General features: G+C 24.7%; 1 protein-coding gene across 2 annotated transcripts in view; it reads right to left on the minus strand.

The window, feature by feature from the left end:
• LOC123264131 (adenylate cyclase type 2) overlaps positions 1–17,780 on the minus strand; it is a 66,484-nt gene that overhangs the window by 42,959 nt on the left and 5,745 nt on the right. Inside the window, exon 3 of one of the 2 annotated variants that reach the window (XM_044727268.1) lies at positions 6,643–6,809. In XM_044727268.1, coding sequence (XP_044583203.1) covers positions 6,643–6,809 — 167 coding nt within the window. Of the gene's footprint in view, positions 1–6,642; positions 6,810–17,780 lie in introns of those variants that run through there. The other variant, XM_044727269.1, reaches the window with a different exon arrangement.

A 17,780-nucleotide genomic window follows, 5' to 3' on the forward strand; every position in this document is an offset into this window, starting at 1 on the left:
GTCAGATTAACATTCCCCACACAATAATATTTAGACACTCATAATTTTATCCCCTCGTCGGCTAGAGAGTTCAAAGATCCACGACAAGCTTTTAATAAAAAAAAAAAAAAAAAAAGGACCAAGTATTTGATCTTTTCTCTTTCTAATTTCCAATTAACTCCAAAAATTTACTCTATTACTTACAAGTTCATTTCTTTTAAATAACCTGCTTTAATAATTTATCAAAAGTTAAAAAAACTTTTCCATTAGCGCTCTAAAAATTGAACAAAAAAGCCTGAGTATGAAAGAAAATTCTGTTAAAATGTTGAAAGCTATTTAACCTTGTAATAAAAAAGTTTCCAAACATGAAATACATTTTTATCGGTCGTATGAGCGGACAAAAATTCGTAAATTTTTAAATTTATCACCCAAAGTCGGCAAAAAATTACACTGATAGAAGGATTTGTTAACTATTAATAATTGAATTTATTCGAAGGCAATTATTTAATTTAATAAATATTTTTTAATATTCAATAAATATTTATTTGGAAGGAAAGTACATTTAATAATAGTTAATAAGTATTTATTAATAGTTAACAAATATTTATTAACAGTTAATAAATATTTTTTTGAGTGAATTTGTTTCGCTTGCAATGTCATTTAATATGAAGATTGCTTTTAAAAAAAATCATCTTTATAAATTATTTGCATTAAGGGGGTATTCTAGTGTAGAATTACAAAAAAATCGATTTTTTTTTTTATATTTTCAAAGTTTAACTATTTAAGAATATGTCTACGAGAGGATTTTTGAAAATTTAAATTATTTTCGGAGCTATAGACATTTTACTGACCCGGCCTCCAAACTGGTTCGGTTGAGTCTAGTCAAACAAAAGACATTAGGGATTCTCCGTCTACCTGAATCTATATTTCTCAGTTAAACCTTTTGTCCTTTATATATATGTATATAAAGGATCAACAGACTCGATAGAGTCTCGCGCCAAGTTCCGTTCTCAAGCCAGACTACCGAGTGTGTATATACCGTAAGCAGAACGGTTTTTTGAGGTTGCAAATATTCAATAAATATTTATTTGGGAAAAATTTATGTTTATTAACAGTTAATAAGTATTTATTAATAGGTAACAAATATTATTTAACAGTTGATAAATATTTTGTTGAGTGAAATTGTTTCGCTTGCAATGTCATTTAATATGAAGATTGCTTTTAAAAAAAAATCATCTTTATAAATTATTTGCATTAATTACATTACATTATAATAACGTTTATTGTAAAATAGCAAATTCTATCACAGCTTATAATTATATTTTATATTTTTAAATATTAAAAACGTCAATTTATTTAATGAATTGAATTATTATCATGAATTCCAGCTATAGGGTTGTAAAAAGTGTCAAAAGAAAATTTATATTTTTGGTTTTTATTTTAAATAAATATTTGTTAACAGTTAACAAATATTCATTAACCATTAATAAATATTTATTAACAGTTAGTAAATTGTACTTAATAAATTCCTTATTAACTGTTAATAAATATTTTATTATAATATTTTATTATTTAATAAATAATTTATTAATGGTTAATAAATATTTATTAAATCCTACACGGAAAGAACAAGATGACACTGGATATCATCACAGATTTTATCTGTGGTAAAAAAACATTTCAGATAGTAGCTAGAAAAATCCAGATTATACTGTGTGATATCTGGATTATACTCATTGTAATCTGGATTATACTCATTGTAATCTGGATTATACTCATTGTAATCTGAATTATACTCATTGTAATCTGGATTATACTCATTGTAATCTGAATTATACTCATTGTAATCTGGATTATACTCATTGTAATCTGGATTATACTCATTGTAAACTGAATTATACTCATTGTAATCTGAATTATACTCATTGTAATCTGGATTATACTCATTGTAATCTGGATTATACTCATTGTAATCTGAATTATACTCATTGTAATCTGGATTATACTCATTGTAATCTGAATTATACTCATTGTAATCTGGACTATACTCATTGTAATCTGGATTATACTCATTGTAATCTGGATTATACTCATTGTGATCTGGATTATACTCATTGTAATCTGGATTATACTCATTGTAATCTGAATTATACTCATTGTAATCTGGATTATACTCATTGTTATCTGAATTATACTAGCTACTATCTGAAATTTTATTTTTACTCAGTATAATTTGTATGATGTTAAAAAATAATTTATTAACAGCTGATAAAGCTTATTAAATATAAACAAATCCTTCTGTCAATGTAAAGTCGGCAAAAAATTACTAACTAGAATGTGAGGCAATTTATATTGTTGTATTAATTTAATCTCGATCTGAATTTCATGTGAGAGATTTTGTCAGGTGTAGCGGAAACTTCTGGGTAACCCTCTGGTTCCAACTCGGTTTCTCAGATGCTGTGATTCATACTCGAGCTACTAACTGCGAAAATAAACTAAAGCTATGAGCATGACACTGCTGGGAGCAGAAGAGAAGGAACGTTGTGCAGAGACAGGTGCCGCAGGCGATTTTAACTACAATCTCGTAATCCCTTTTCAAAATATTAACATTTGTGTTCCAGTTAATGTTGAAGAACACGGTCTAATGTGTACGCGATGTTTAATGGACTCGCGGGACAAAGATAAGAATTCAAATAACTATTTTTGCGTTATTAATATTTACGAGAGTTGAGAATTGTAAATATTTATTTTTAAATAGAGAAGATATTTTTTTTTACGCTGATAAAAGAATTTTTTAACTGTTGATAAATTTATTCATTATTTTATTAAATTTGAATGATTATTTTTTATAAATTAATTGAAAATTCCTTAATTCATTTTTTAAAATAAAAAATTTAATGTTTCTTCCTAGGAAATTTTTATAAAATATTTCTTAAAAAGAAATATTAAATTTTTAATTTTAAAAAATGAATTTATGGAAAATTAAAAGTAAAAATTCCTTAATTTTCCATAAATTCATTTTTTAAAATTAAAAATTTAATATTTCTTTCCAAGGAATATTTTATAAAATAAATATTTTATTATATAAATATTTATTATATAAAAGAAATATTTTATAAAAATTTATTTAAATAAATAATAAACAAATTTTTATAAATATTTCTTGGGAATAAATATTAAATTTTTAATTTTAAAAAATGAATTTATGGAAAATTAAGTAATTTTACTTTTAAAATTTCTTTTATCTAATTTTTAATTTTTTTAATGTGAGATAATTTTTATTATTTTAATAAATAATATTGAATTTATATTTCTTTAATTTTCCAAATTTTTTTATTTTTACAATTTTGTAATTTTTATTCGAATGAAAAATTGTTATTTGAATTATAATTACAATTTTTAAAATAATTAATTTGAAATTTTGTAACCAATTGATTTAAAATTCAATAATTAAATAAAATATTTAAAAAAATTAATTTAATTAAAAAAAATTTATTAAGTATAAGCAATTTACTTTTGAAATTTTAATAATTATTTTTTGGGAAGAAATAAAAAGTTTTTTAATATTTAATTTAATAAATATCTTTTGAAATAAATTTTACTATATTAAATTAATATTCTCTCATTCATAATTATCATTATTTATTATATATATTTAATTTGTTTAATTTTTTTTATACTACTAAATTAATTGGAATTTTATCTATCCAAGTTATGAAATTTATCTAAATAAAATTAAAACACTTTTTTTTTATTCAAGAGTTTAAATAAATATTAACTATTAAAAATTATTTATTAAATAATTAAATTTTGAAATTCTTTAAATTATTAAATTATCTTTATTTATTAAATAATTAAATCTTTTAAAAAATTTTTAATAAAAAATAATTAAACAAAATTTATAAAATCTAAAAAATAAGCTAACTAAATTTTGACAAAAATCTAATGTTAAAAAATTAAAAATTCGAAAGATAAAAATAAAAAATAAAGGATTTAACATAACTGACACAGTTACTTATGATATCGAGACTCGTTTACAATTCCAATTATTTCCCTTTCATCCGCAAAGAAAGAGATAGACTGAAAGAAGATTCTATTATTTATGCGATATGACAATAGACTGGAGCTTTTTATTCGACATTCATTGAGGGTAAAGAGATATGTAAAGGTATATCCAGTAGCATAAATATAATGAGGCGATGGTCATTTCTTCCAAGGTTGTACCTTCTAGGCCAAATAGTAATTTATAGTTTTCGGCTGCTCTATTTCTTAAATCTTTAAAGTTTGAGAAAAAATTTAATGGAAAACTCGAATTTTTAAAGAAGATAATTTTTTATAAAAAATAAATATCAAGTGTAATAATTACCGTAACTCCTATTCTTTCCCGCTTCACAGCATTATTTATATTTGTAAAAATGCTTGCCGTAAGATGGACGGTATGGCTTAACTTAATATATATAGAATCCGAACAAAAACAGCTTCACTGTAAAAAATCGCGCCAAGTCTACGTTCATAAGACTTATAAGAAAAAAAAATTTTTTTTTCTTTACAAAAAGATATAAAATCAAAATATTAAAAAATCCAAGTAACCGATATGATTGTATATAATTTTCGGAAATTAAAAAACATTTTGTTGTAAATTCAAAAATTAAAGAAATAATTTTGGAACGTATTTAGTGTGCGTGGTTGCAAAATATTTTACTTTTTATAAAATTCGTAAAATCTATCTACTAAGACTGAAAAAAAATTTGACATACACAATGATGTTATTATGTTATCCTCTATGAGAGCCCGTATGGGCCAGGTAGACAATTTATTTTAAGTAACAGGTCTTACGTTTATACCTGTGTATTATGTTTATATCTATGTATCAATGATTTAAATAAATAAACGCTTGAATAAAAAAAAAAAAAAAAAAGTTTGGAAAATCCAAAAGTGCACGACTCATAATGCTCATTTAATTATGAAATATAAAAAAAAAAAAAAAAACTCCGATAATTTATAGCTAAATTTGTCATTAAAGACAAATTTGGGAACTGGGGAAATAAAGGATAAAGGGGGGAGGAGGGACCTTACTCAGTAGGAATTTTTTCGGTAACCGAAAAAAATAATTCAGACAGCCCAGACCAGGACTCGAACCCGGATCGTTTGGTTCGAGTCGTTCAAAATTAATTGCCGAAAAAACAGCTGTAGTAGGAAGGTACTGCACAAGCGCCCCTGGTGGAATAAAATGTACATAACATCTATAGATATAGATATATCACCATCCATGTTAATTTTACATGGATATATATAGATATACAGTCTTGTAGTTTTCGTTTTTTATTAATTGCAATTAAACGACACTGAATTAATTAATCATTCGCATTCAGTGAACTACAATCGTCGATTAGAATTTAAAAAAAAAAATTTAACTCAAATAATGGATTTTTTCACAAGTTACAGTGTTTCCGGGTTTCACACATGACGGACAGGAAAATTTTTTGGCCTATTTTGGTGTTTTTTTCCAATTCTATTGCAGTAAATCAATTTTTAAAAAGTATGAAATTAATCTCCATTAAATTATCTCGACAATAGTATGCAAAATATCTTGATTCCGTGAACTAACAAGGCTATAATAATAAAAATAGCCGCCAAAATGAGGCGAAAAAAATTTTTCGATCGTAAAGCACTCTCTGATGCTTCGCATCATGAGTCGTGCAAAAGTAGCCGACATGTCTTCGGAAGGTTCTGGGTTCGAATCCCAGTCCGAGCTATCTAATAATTTTTTCTCGCATATTCTATAAACTCACATTAAGATGATCCTCTCCACATTCTTTTCTCAATCCTTTCCTACCAAAATCCTGTTACGTGAATGTGGAACGCTTCACCTAATAATTACCGTAACTCTTATTATTTCCCGCTTCACAGCATTATTTATATTTGTACCGATAAAATATTGTAATGTCAAGATCTAAATTTAGACAGAGAAACATATTTTTATTTACAGAAAAAGTAAGCTAATTATTGCTCGCGTAATTTAATAAATTACTGATATATTGTCTCTGCGCTGGATTTAATTACATTATATTGTGTATTAATATTGTGAAGCTGCGGGATAAACTCCAAGCCGAGAACTAGTTGCACATATTGTGTTACTCAAAATCAAACAGCCTGTACTACCACGTAATTTAAATTTTAACTCGATGGTACACTGCACAACTTTATTATTATTTACTACATCAATGCACCCTCAAATAGTGTCTCTGTTTGTCTGTAATAATTAATAATTAATATTATATCAAATATTTAGATTTTTGCAGTAAATATTTTATCTATTAAAATTATTAAGTAAAAAAATTTCTGCTAAATTTAATAATTTAATTATTATAAAGAAAATTTTTTTAAAATCTCACTTGTAAAATTTTTAAAACAGAAGAAATTTTAAATAAAATTATTAAAAAATATTTTAATACTAATATATTTGATTAAAAAAAATTTTAGATGTCAAATTTGATTTAATAAGAGTAAATATATAAGAAAAAAAATCTTTAATATTAATCTTGATATTAATTGCAAAATGTATTCCTAAAAAGCGTGAAATTGTCTCGATAAAATTTTAAATAAGCGAGACATTACATTTATGAAAAATATATAGACTGAAGATCATATGAATGCACTTACGTTGGAGTGCAATACACACAAGGTGATGAGTGCGATGAGTGAAGCCACTGCAGCTATGAAGAGAGTACTAGTGTAAAGAGAAGCTGTTACTTTACCCTCGTATCTATCCGGTAACTCTTGAAGCTCCTCTACACTCGTTTCTTCTCGGGGAATATCCAACGCATCACCTAAAACCGATATTTTTATTATTATTATTATTATTATTATTATTATTATAGAAAAGCTTTTAAAAAATATTCAATATTTTTTTTACCACAATTACATGCTTTAACTTGTTTTTTATAAATTATATATTTCTTCCCTAGTTTTACCCAAGAAAAAATAAAAAATAAAAATTTAGATTGAAAAATGACTATATATAAATATATTTAATTTTTTTTTTTATACTAATGGAGCAATTAGAAAATTTATCTAAATAAAATTTAAACATTTTTTTTTATTCAAGAGTCCAAATAAATATTAACTATTAAAAAATATTTATTAAATAATATTTTAATAAAAAAAATTTGTTAAATTAAAAAAATTATAAGCTTAATAAATTTTTATAACAGTGTAATGTTAAAAAATTGAAAATTTGAATTTTTTACCATAATAAAATATTTTAATTCATTTCTTATAAATTATATATTTCTTCCCTAGTTTTACCTAAGAAGAAATAAAAATAAAAATAAAAATAAAAATTTAGATTGAAAAATTACTAGATAAATATATCTAATTTTTTTTATACTACTAGAGCAATTAGAAAATTTATTTAAATAAAATTTAAACATTTTTTTTTATTCTAAGATCCAAATAAATATTTACTATTAAAAAATATTTATTAAAAAATTTTTTAATAAAGAATAATTTATTAATAGTCGAAAAAAATTATAAAATTAAAAAAATTATAAGCTTAATAAATTTTTATAAAAGTGTAATGTAGAAAAATTAAAAATTTGAATTTTTTATTATAATTACATATTTTAATTTATTTTTTATAAATTATATATTTATTCCCTAGTTTTACCCAAGAAAAAATAAAAAATAAAAATTTAGATCGAAAAGTGACAATAAATATATATATATTAAATTTTTTTTATATTACTGGATCAATTGAAAATTTATCTAAATAAAATTTAAACACTTTTTTTTATTTAAAGGTCCGAATAAATATTAACTATTAAAAAATATTTATTAAATAATCTTTTAAAAATTTTTTAATAAAAAAAATTTATCAAATTAAAAAAATTATAAGCTTAATAAATTTTTATAATAGTGTAATGTTAAAAAATTGAAAATTTGAATTTTTTACCATAATTATAAACTTTAATTCATTTTTTATAAATTATATATTTCTTTCCTAGTTTTACTTAAGAAGAAATAAAAAATAAAAATTTTAATGGAAAAGTGACAGTATATATATATATATATATATATATATATATATATATATATATATATATATATATATATATATATATATATATATATATATATATATATAGATATATATAGATATATATAGATATATATAGATATATATAGATATATATATATATATATATATATATTTTTAAATCAATATTCTGTTTAAAATATAAAAGATACAAAAAAATTAAATAAGATCTTTTTATAATATATATATATATATATATATATATATATATATATATATATATATATATATATATATATATATATATATATATATATATATATTTATTTATTTGTACGATTTACAGACTGTAATTATTGTTAATTGGCTAATTTAAATACCGCGAGGTGCATGAGAGTATCACCGAAATAAATCTCACTGATTTGCTCTATTCATAGCGAGTCGAATCACACTTGTAAGCCCATACCACTCCTGCCCTATTATCTATCCATTAAACTTCTCAGTTCGGGTTAATTAACAAGATAAATAGTACTAGGTATGTACTTCGGCGTGTATAACGCGGAAATTTTGTACGTTGTATATTGTACTGACAGAATCTGCAGAAGGTATATATTTATTACAGAGTACAGTTTACTTTTCACTTTTAGTAGACTGAAAAATAAATATTAACTTTAAATAAACTTTTTATTTTTTTTTAAAGTGACTTGATTTTTTTAATTTATTAAAATTATTGAAAAAATAATTAATAGTTTCAAATTTAGGAAAAATAAAAATTTTCAGGTAGAAAAAAATTATTTTATCATTTTTTTTAATTAATTAATTTATTTATTTCAATTTTAATAAATAAATTATGGTGAAAAAATTTTGTATCAAGAAATTTTTAAAAAACAAAAAATGCAATTTTTTAGATTCAATTTATTAGTTGAAAAAATAAAAAAAAATGAGTGTAATTCATAATAATTTCACTGGCATCGATTCTACAACATAAATCAATATTTTTTTATTTTTCATAGCTTCAGAAGCACCTGAAACTTGTACAATAATTATTTATTTATCTATTTATTTGCATAGCCCGACAGAATGTCTCTGACGAGGTCATAATTTTCAGGGTAGTAAGTATGTACATAAATTCCATAAATATATGATTTATGGTCATGACAAGTATAATATTTATTTTCTACGGTTTTTACTTCTAGAGTGGACTTTGTTAATAATTTACAATTCAAGTTACTATCTTTATTTTTACTTAATACATTTTTAATATTTATTGATAAATTGTTACTAATTATACTTATTATAATCCCACTAAATTCAAAATTTTCTATAAATTTGTAATTTGATATAAAAAAAATATTTTTTATTTATTGAATAAAATTTTTGATAAAACTTCTGACGCAAGCTATTGATCTACAGTTTACGATTTTATAAAAAGGGTATAAGATATATTAATTGTTATGTCCGTGATTGGACAAAAACGAATTTAATTTATTTTGGTCCTGGTGAGTTATCACCACTAGACCGGGAACCCAGAAGACTAGAGGGACAGGATTTATTAATAAAAATTATTATTCATTTTATTTAATATATATATTGAACATAAACTAGATTGATACAAATTTTACTTAATTGTAAATTAACATTCAAATTTTACATTGGAGAATTACAAAAGATAGACAATACCTGAAGTTGTTTCATCGACAATTAATTATTTTAATCACTATTTATTCTTCGATTTTTAATTTACTTTATTCGGTTCAAAATTTAATCACCGCTCACGGTGAATTTTCTTTATTTTTATAGAAATAATTATATCTAATTATATATGATCAGATCTGGCCAATTTTCAGGTCTAATTATATATAAGTGATTATATATAACTATATATAATTAGGCAAATTCATTTTTTCCCGGGATACTACTAATATTTCTTCATTATTAATTTCATCAACTTAATATTTTGGTATTATTTATTTATATAAATAATAATTGATAAATAAATACGTTTTATCAAAGTGCGTATGTTATAAATTCTTCGAGCGTAATTTTTAATGTTGGGAAAATATATTTAGTTTAAAGTAGTTGTAGCGTGATAGGCATTTCAACAGAAAATTATGAAATTTTTTTTATTGAAAGATAAATATATTAATAATTCACTACCAAAATTTCAGATCAATTGACCGCACCGTTTTTGAGTAATTAATTTTCGAAATTGTATCTTTTACACGTAGAGGTATAGAGAGATGGTAAAATTAGTATGACATCTTCCATACCACTCGAGTGGGCCAAAGATTTCATACTAATTTTATCATCTCACTATACCGCTACGTGTAAAAGATGCAATTTCAAAAATTAATTACTCAACAACGGTGCGGTCAATTGATCTGAAATTTTGGTAGTGAATTATTGATATATTTATCTTTCAATAAAAAAAATTTCATAATTTTCTGTTGAAATGCCTATCACGCTACAACTACCTTAACTTAAAACGTTTAAAATTAAAACGGTTATATCTTATTTTTAACTTCCCGCTAAGAAAATCGAAGATTTTCAAAAATCGGGAAGTTATTGTTTTCACCCCGTTTTGCAAAAATCGAGTTTTCATCAGATCTCGACGTTTGAAGGTCATATAAAGCTTCCCTGACTATCCCCGCGAGGTTGTCACGGTGTTTGTATGTATGTATGTGTGTGTGTGTGTGTGTGTGTGTGTGTGTGTGTGTGTGTGTGTGTGTGTGAAAGTATGTGAACCGCTTATAACTTTTGAACGGCTTGACCGATTTCATCGCGGTTGGTGCCATTCGAAAGGGCTTGACCAAACTTAGATTTTGAAAACTATTTGGACCGATTCAGATCAATAGATTTTGAGAAATCTTAAAAAAACTGAAAAAAAAATTTTTTTCAAATGTGGTTTTTTTGGAATAACTTTTAAACGGCTTAAAGGTTCAATTCCAAAAACTAATCAGCTTTTAACCTCAAAAAACCACGTCGATCGCCACCAGTCCGCTCAAAATCGGTTGATTCATTCGAGAGATATCGTGAACGAAAGAAAACCGAAAAAAGTGTTTTTTCGGAATAACTCCAAAATTCCTAGCGCGATCAATTCAAAATTTAAGATTCTTTGTGAGGCTTAAAAAACTGCGTCGAATGCTTCTAACCGCGTAAAAATCGGTTTATTCATTCAAAAGTTATTGTGGTTTAAAAATTCAAAAAATAGTGTCTTATCAAATCTCTATCAGACTTTTGAGCTCGAAGAGCTTTAAAGGATAGGAAAGCAATCTCTTTGAGCTCGGAAAGCTCAAAATAACCCATAAATTGTATTTTTAAGCTCGAAGAGCTCAAAAACATCATTGGTGCAATTTTAAGCGCCTAAGTATGGAATTAGCGGGAAGTTGCAGGGATGGCCTTCAGGGTCAACCGTTTTCCTAATTTTTTTTTTTTGGTTTGGATTTTTCTTTTATTAATTCTTAGAATTTTTTTCATTTCTGTTAAATACCAAACTTATCTTGATTACTTAGGTTCAGGTTACGTTTACTTATAGTCTAGATATACATAAAAAAAAGAGCCCATAAAATTTAGAAATTTCCAGGCCTCCTTCAAGAGCTGAACAGAACGTTTAACGCATTTTCATTTTACAGTGTCCCTTTGTATCGTAAGGATACAAGGTCATAAAAATAAAATATGTTTCCTTAAGAAACAAAAGTTAACTACATTTATATTATTTTTTTCTTTTAATTTTTTTTTTGGATATAACATAATATAGATGAGTGATATTTTTTGGTAAAGTTCCAATAAAAAAAGCAGCTGATTGTCATATTTATATTGAATTAATTTTTAATTGATTAAGTTTAAAAATTAATAAATAAAAAATCAAATTTTTTTGACTGACAAAAAAAATTGTTATTATTATTACTAATTTTTTTTTTAAAACCAACAATAATAATAATAATAAAATATAAGCCAAGATTATTATTATTGTTATTTTAAGTAAAATATTGAAGATAAGAAAAAAACATGAGAAATTTTTTTTGTATAAAATTAAATTTTTTATAAAAAAGATCTTATTTAATTTTTTTGTATCTTTTATATTTTAAACAGAATATTGATTTAAAAAATAAATAAAAAAAATTTATTATTATTATTTTTATTTTTATTATGTAATAAATATGAATCATATATCTGATATGAGAAAGCATAATTATAATTGAAAATAATTGAATATAAATGCCGGTTAATATTATATCTCCCCTAACGAATTTCAATGGTAATTTGTTTACGCGCTTATTATCACGATAATGACCATTGAGGTCAACACATTGGGGACAATGGTTGTAAATTTGACGCTTTAATTCGATAACGCCGACAGATAGGAATACTTAAATTGTTTACGATAATTGATCGGATATTTTGTCGAGTTAATTATATTGAAACTGTGATGAGTTTCTGAAAGCAAAATAAATTTTAAACCTTTAGATTAAATGTATGTGATGTAATATTATATTATAAAACGCTATAAAATAAAATGTCATTAAATTAATGTAAGATTGAAGCGCGAAGAGGATGATGATACTGGCGCACTTACTCCGTAAATATAGACGGGGTTAAAAATAGAGTTTTGTGGTTACATTTTCAGTCTGCTGAATAATAATAGAGTAATAATGCAATTTTTACAGCTAATTGCCTAGAATTGAAAAATATACTTTTTTTACATCAATAATAATAATGATAAATATTATTATTTTAAAGAAATTATAATAAAAAAAAATTTTATTTCTAAAGCTTGTTTTTAGTGATGATAGACAGATGGTGATAAATTGTACTTTTCTTGTTTTCCATTTATATGTTTTAGTTTTTTATGACTTGTTCCGTTTCTTCAAGGCTTTTCGATGTTTATTTTTCACAGTTGGATTTTCCAATGTGTGACGAATCTCAAACATCCGCCTTCAAGTATGGAACACGGAAGTATTACTTCCTCAGAAATTAAACTGACAAAGTAAAATATCGGATATTTGGATTTGTTTTTTTGAAATAAAAAAAAAATAGTAAGGTAAAAGCCCCAATTATTAACGGGGGTCTAAATATTGACACCCTAAATTATTTTTAAATATATTAAATTATCTGTAATAAGAATAACGATCAAATAAATTTTTATTAAATTCTAATTAATTAAAAAATTGAAAAAAATTACATGCAGTTCAAAATATTAAATATTAATTATTAAAAAAAAATAAAGTTAGCACCAGTTCATCAAATCAGCTTACGAGCGTCTATTTTCTTAACAACTTTGGTTAAAAAAGCATTTTTTTTAACTGCCGAGTTTAAATTAATTTTTTCATGTAATTATATGATCTATTTTTTTTTTAATAAACAATATATGAAATATTTATAAAATTAAATAATCGAAATTAATTGTATGCTTTATGATATTTAAATAATGGGAGTCAATAACTAGTTCATAATTTTCATGGTGAATCCCATATTGACAGCCAGTCGACAGCGCTATGACGCCTTTTTTAACTTCCCGCTAAGAAAATCGAAGATTTTCAAAAATCGGGAAGTTATTGTTTTCACCCCGTTTTGCAAAAATCGAGTTTTCATCAGATCTCGACGTTTGAAGGTCACAGGAAGCTTCCCTGACTATCCCCGCGAGGTTGTCACGGTGTCTGTATGTGTGTGTGTGTGAAAGTATGTGAACCACTTATAACTTTTGAACGGCTTGACCGATTTCATCGTGGTTGGTGCCATTCGAAAGGGCTTGACTAAACTTAGATTTTGAAAACTATTTGGACCGATTCAGATCAATAGATTTTGAGAAATCTTAAAAAAACTGAAAAAAAAATTTTTTTCAAATGTGGTTTTTTTGGAATAACTTTTAAACGGCTCAAAGGTTCAATTCCAAAAACTAATCAGCTCTTAACCTCAAAAAACCACGTCGATCGCCACCAGTCCGGTCAAAATCGGTTGATTCGTTCGAGAGATATCGTGAACGAAAGAAAACCGAAAAAAGTGTTTTTTCGGAATAACTCCAAAATTCTTAGCGCGATCAATTCAAACTTTAAAATTCTTTGTGAGGCTTAAAAAACTGCGTCGAATGCTTCTAACCGCGTAAAAATTGGTTTATTCATTCAAAAGTTATTGCGGTTTAAAAATTCAAAAAATAGTGTCTTATCAAATCTCTATCAGACTTTTGAGCTCGAAGAGCTCAAAAGCATAGGAAAGCAATCTCTTTGAGCTCGGAGAGCTCAAAATAACCCATAAATTGTATTTTTAAGCTCGAAGAGCTCAAAAACGTCATTGGTGCAATTTTAAGCGCCTAAGTATGGAATTAGCGGGAAGTTGCAGGGATGTCCTTCAGGGTCAACCGTTTTCCTAATTTTTTTAAAGTATAAAATACGTTATATACGCGATTATATTCAAGGCTTTTAACTGTCAAATAACTCGGCGTGTTTTAGTGTTAAATAAGTTTTTAAATAAATTTTTATATTTTTCATAATAATTATTCATTCATAGAAATTATTATTAATTAACTTTAATAATATTGATTACTTTATATCAAGTTTTTGATAAATAACAATATAACTAAATGATTCGACGCATGTTCAGAAGGGGCGTCAATAATTGGGGTTACGGTACGTCAATAATTAGATCAATCAGTTTTTTAACCCGTCAATAATTGGTGTATCCAGATCATATATTTAATTATTTAAAATTAATTAGTAAATATCACTGATTACCATTTTAAAAAAAGAAATTGATTAGTTAAAACATTACTGAAGACATTACCACAAACAAAATTAATCGATATTTATATTTGATTGCTTAAAAAAAATGAAATCATAACTTTGTCTCTTATAGCGTCAATAATTGGGGCTTTTACCTTATGTGAGTTTACTTTAAACCTATTTAAATTTTATTTGACTAGATAATTAATAAAATAAGAAAGTAAAATTTTTTTCGGTGTATTTATACGATAAAATTGATTTTTTAAGTGTAATTTAGGACAATTGGAAAAGTCCTGACCTGAATATGTGCCTTTTAAAAGTTTCATACGCTTTTTATCGATAGTTAAATTTTTATGATAAATTTTCAGAGGAGTTATAATAAATAGATTACTATTTCGCGCTAGATAAAATTTTTTTATTTATTTATTTTGATTTGGAAAGATCAATGTAATTATGTTTCAAATATTAATCCATATAAGGTAAAGGGTCCAGTTTCTGACACTCTAAGAGTGATGGCAGAGGTTATAACACTATAATTATTACAATATTTAATTGGAGTAAATAATTTTTGCATCATAAAAAAATTTAGAATTTCTTGAAAAGATTGTGAACGCGATAGAATGATATGGGACCATTTTATAATTTAAATTAATGTTTTAAACAGTAACGTTGTAGGGCCTAGTTTCTGACACTCAAAATTTCTTGTGTTGTAGTTTCTGACACTCATTTATAAAAATTATTCATTATTGGTTAGGTTTACATTATTTAATTAAAATAAAATAGAATCATTCAATAAAAAATAAATTAAACCTGTATTATAAGTAAAACACTTTTTTTATGTTTAAAAAAATTTTTAATGTTAATTTAACTCTACGATTATAAATAAAAGCATATTATTATAATATATTAAGTATAATAAATATAAATATTTAAATATTTCATTGAAACGTCGAAAACGAAATAACTTCGATAATCTCATAATTCTCATAATAAAATTGAGATGAAATGTATGTGAAACCAATTTATTCGTGTTGTGATTGGTTGAAAATATTTATTCTCATTCTGATTGGTTGAAAGTGAATATAATATACATAAACTACACATAAATATATCATGACCATAAATATGAGGCGCGCGCTTGCGCGCGCAAATTTGACTTCTAGTCCACTCTTATAATTGAGATGAAAAATATGAAAATATATCATGTAAGCAAACTATTCGTAACGTGATTGGTCAAATATGGTCAAATATATCATAATCATGAAAATATAGATAATATCATACTAACAATCACACGCGCGCTTGCGCGCGCAACGTATACTAGTCCTAATATAAAATTGAGATGAAATGTATGTGGCATCAAACTATTCGTAACGTGATTGGTCGAATATATCATAAGCATGAAAATATATGCAAATGCTACAGTCAGGCACGCGCTTGCGCGCGCAAATTCAAATTCTAGTAGGTTAAAATTGGAGTGTCAATAACTGCAGCGTTCTTAAAAAAATCGACCTAGTTATTGACACCCACATTTTAATACATAAATGTGATTTAAAGTGACATATTATAATTAAAACCTAAATAATGTATAATAATTAACTAATTTATATAGTTTTTATTATATTTTTATACTTTTATGATAAATAGTTGATTGATTCGATAGACGAACGCTCTTACGTATACTGCTGAGAATATATAGCTTAAAAATGGCTTCTACAGTCACTCAAGACTTAAAGAATTTTTTTTATTGTTATTTTTTTTCACGGTTGGAAATATAATTAATTACGTACATAATTAATTAATTTTAATTTTAAAAAAAATTATAAAACTATTTAATGAAAAGTTTTTTTTTAATTCAAAATAACGTTAGAAGTGTCAGTAACTGGGTCAGTGTCAATAACTGGGTCTTTTACCTTAATTGAGAATTTTTATTACGAAATGAATTTTTTTAATTAAATTTCGCATCATTAAAAAAATTGTTACTTAAATTAAGAGAATTTTGAGAATAACCAAAAATTTGTACCGAGTTTTTTATTTAAAAAAAATTCTATACTTAAATTTTGTATCATTAAAAATATCTTCATGTAAATTTGTGCCATTTTTATGATTTTTATTTATTTTTATTTTGTCAATTTTTTCTCAAGTTTTAAATAGTTTTTTGAAATTTCTCTATTAAATTATTTTTAATTGATCTTAAAATAACAATATTATTTTTAAAATTCATTTAAAAGTATCCTAATTGTATATTGTAATTAAAAATATCAAAAAATCTTTAAGCAAAAATTATTTAATTCATAATTTTTAATATTTGTCAGTCAAATAGTAATTTTAGATTGTTAATAACTAATAATTGATTTTTAAGATTCGAATTTTGCTTTTTTATGTATTTTTCAAAAAAAAAAAAAAAAAAAATATGCATCAAAAAAATAAATTAAAAATGTATTGTAATATTTTTAAAGTGAGCCGGATGAATCGAGAGCGGATTTAGATTAAATGAAATAAAAAGTAGGTAAAGGGAGTACAGTGAGTACTATACGTAATACTCAGAGAGAAAAAAGGGTTTTAGTTTGCGAGTTAAACAATGCCGAGATGAGAAAACAGCTGTCACTGGCATGATTTACGTTAATGTTTGTCCCTACTATTAAGTCTACTACGTGTACTATACGCTATTACTTTCTTGTGAAAGCTCGACCAACCGTACGTAGTATGTAGTATCTAGTACGTAGAGCCAGCTTATTTACACACGCTCGTTTTATTTCTATTCCAAGAGCATCGTATTAATTCCACTCGCAGACGGAAATTTCTGCTGAAAGTTGATGAAAAAGATACCAAGTTACACTAAAAGGGTACGGGAGTTTTCCCTCGGGCGGATATAGTATAGTACCGACTCCAGACTCCTATCAGCTTGCATCCATAGCTAGTTTTGAGTTATCATATCTCCACTCTCTCTAATACTAATCATTTCTTCTTTATTTTTCATATCGCGTATTGATTGTCGAGTTTATATTTTATTCCTAGGTATTATAGATTCTGACGGACTCGTTTTT

Source organism: Cotesia glomerata, linkage group LG4 (assembly GCF_020080835.1).
Source record: "Cotesia glomerata isolate CgM1 linkage group LG4, MPM_Cglom_v2.3, whole genome shotgun sequence".
In the NCBI taxonomy this organism is placed as follows: domain Eukaryota; kingdom Metazoa; phylum Arthropoda; class Insecta; order Hymenoptera; family Braconidae; genus Cotesia; species Cotesia glomerata.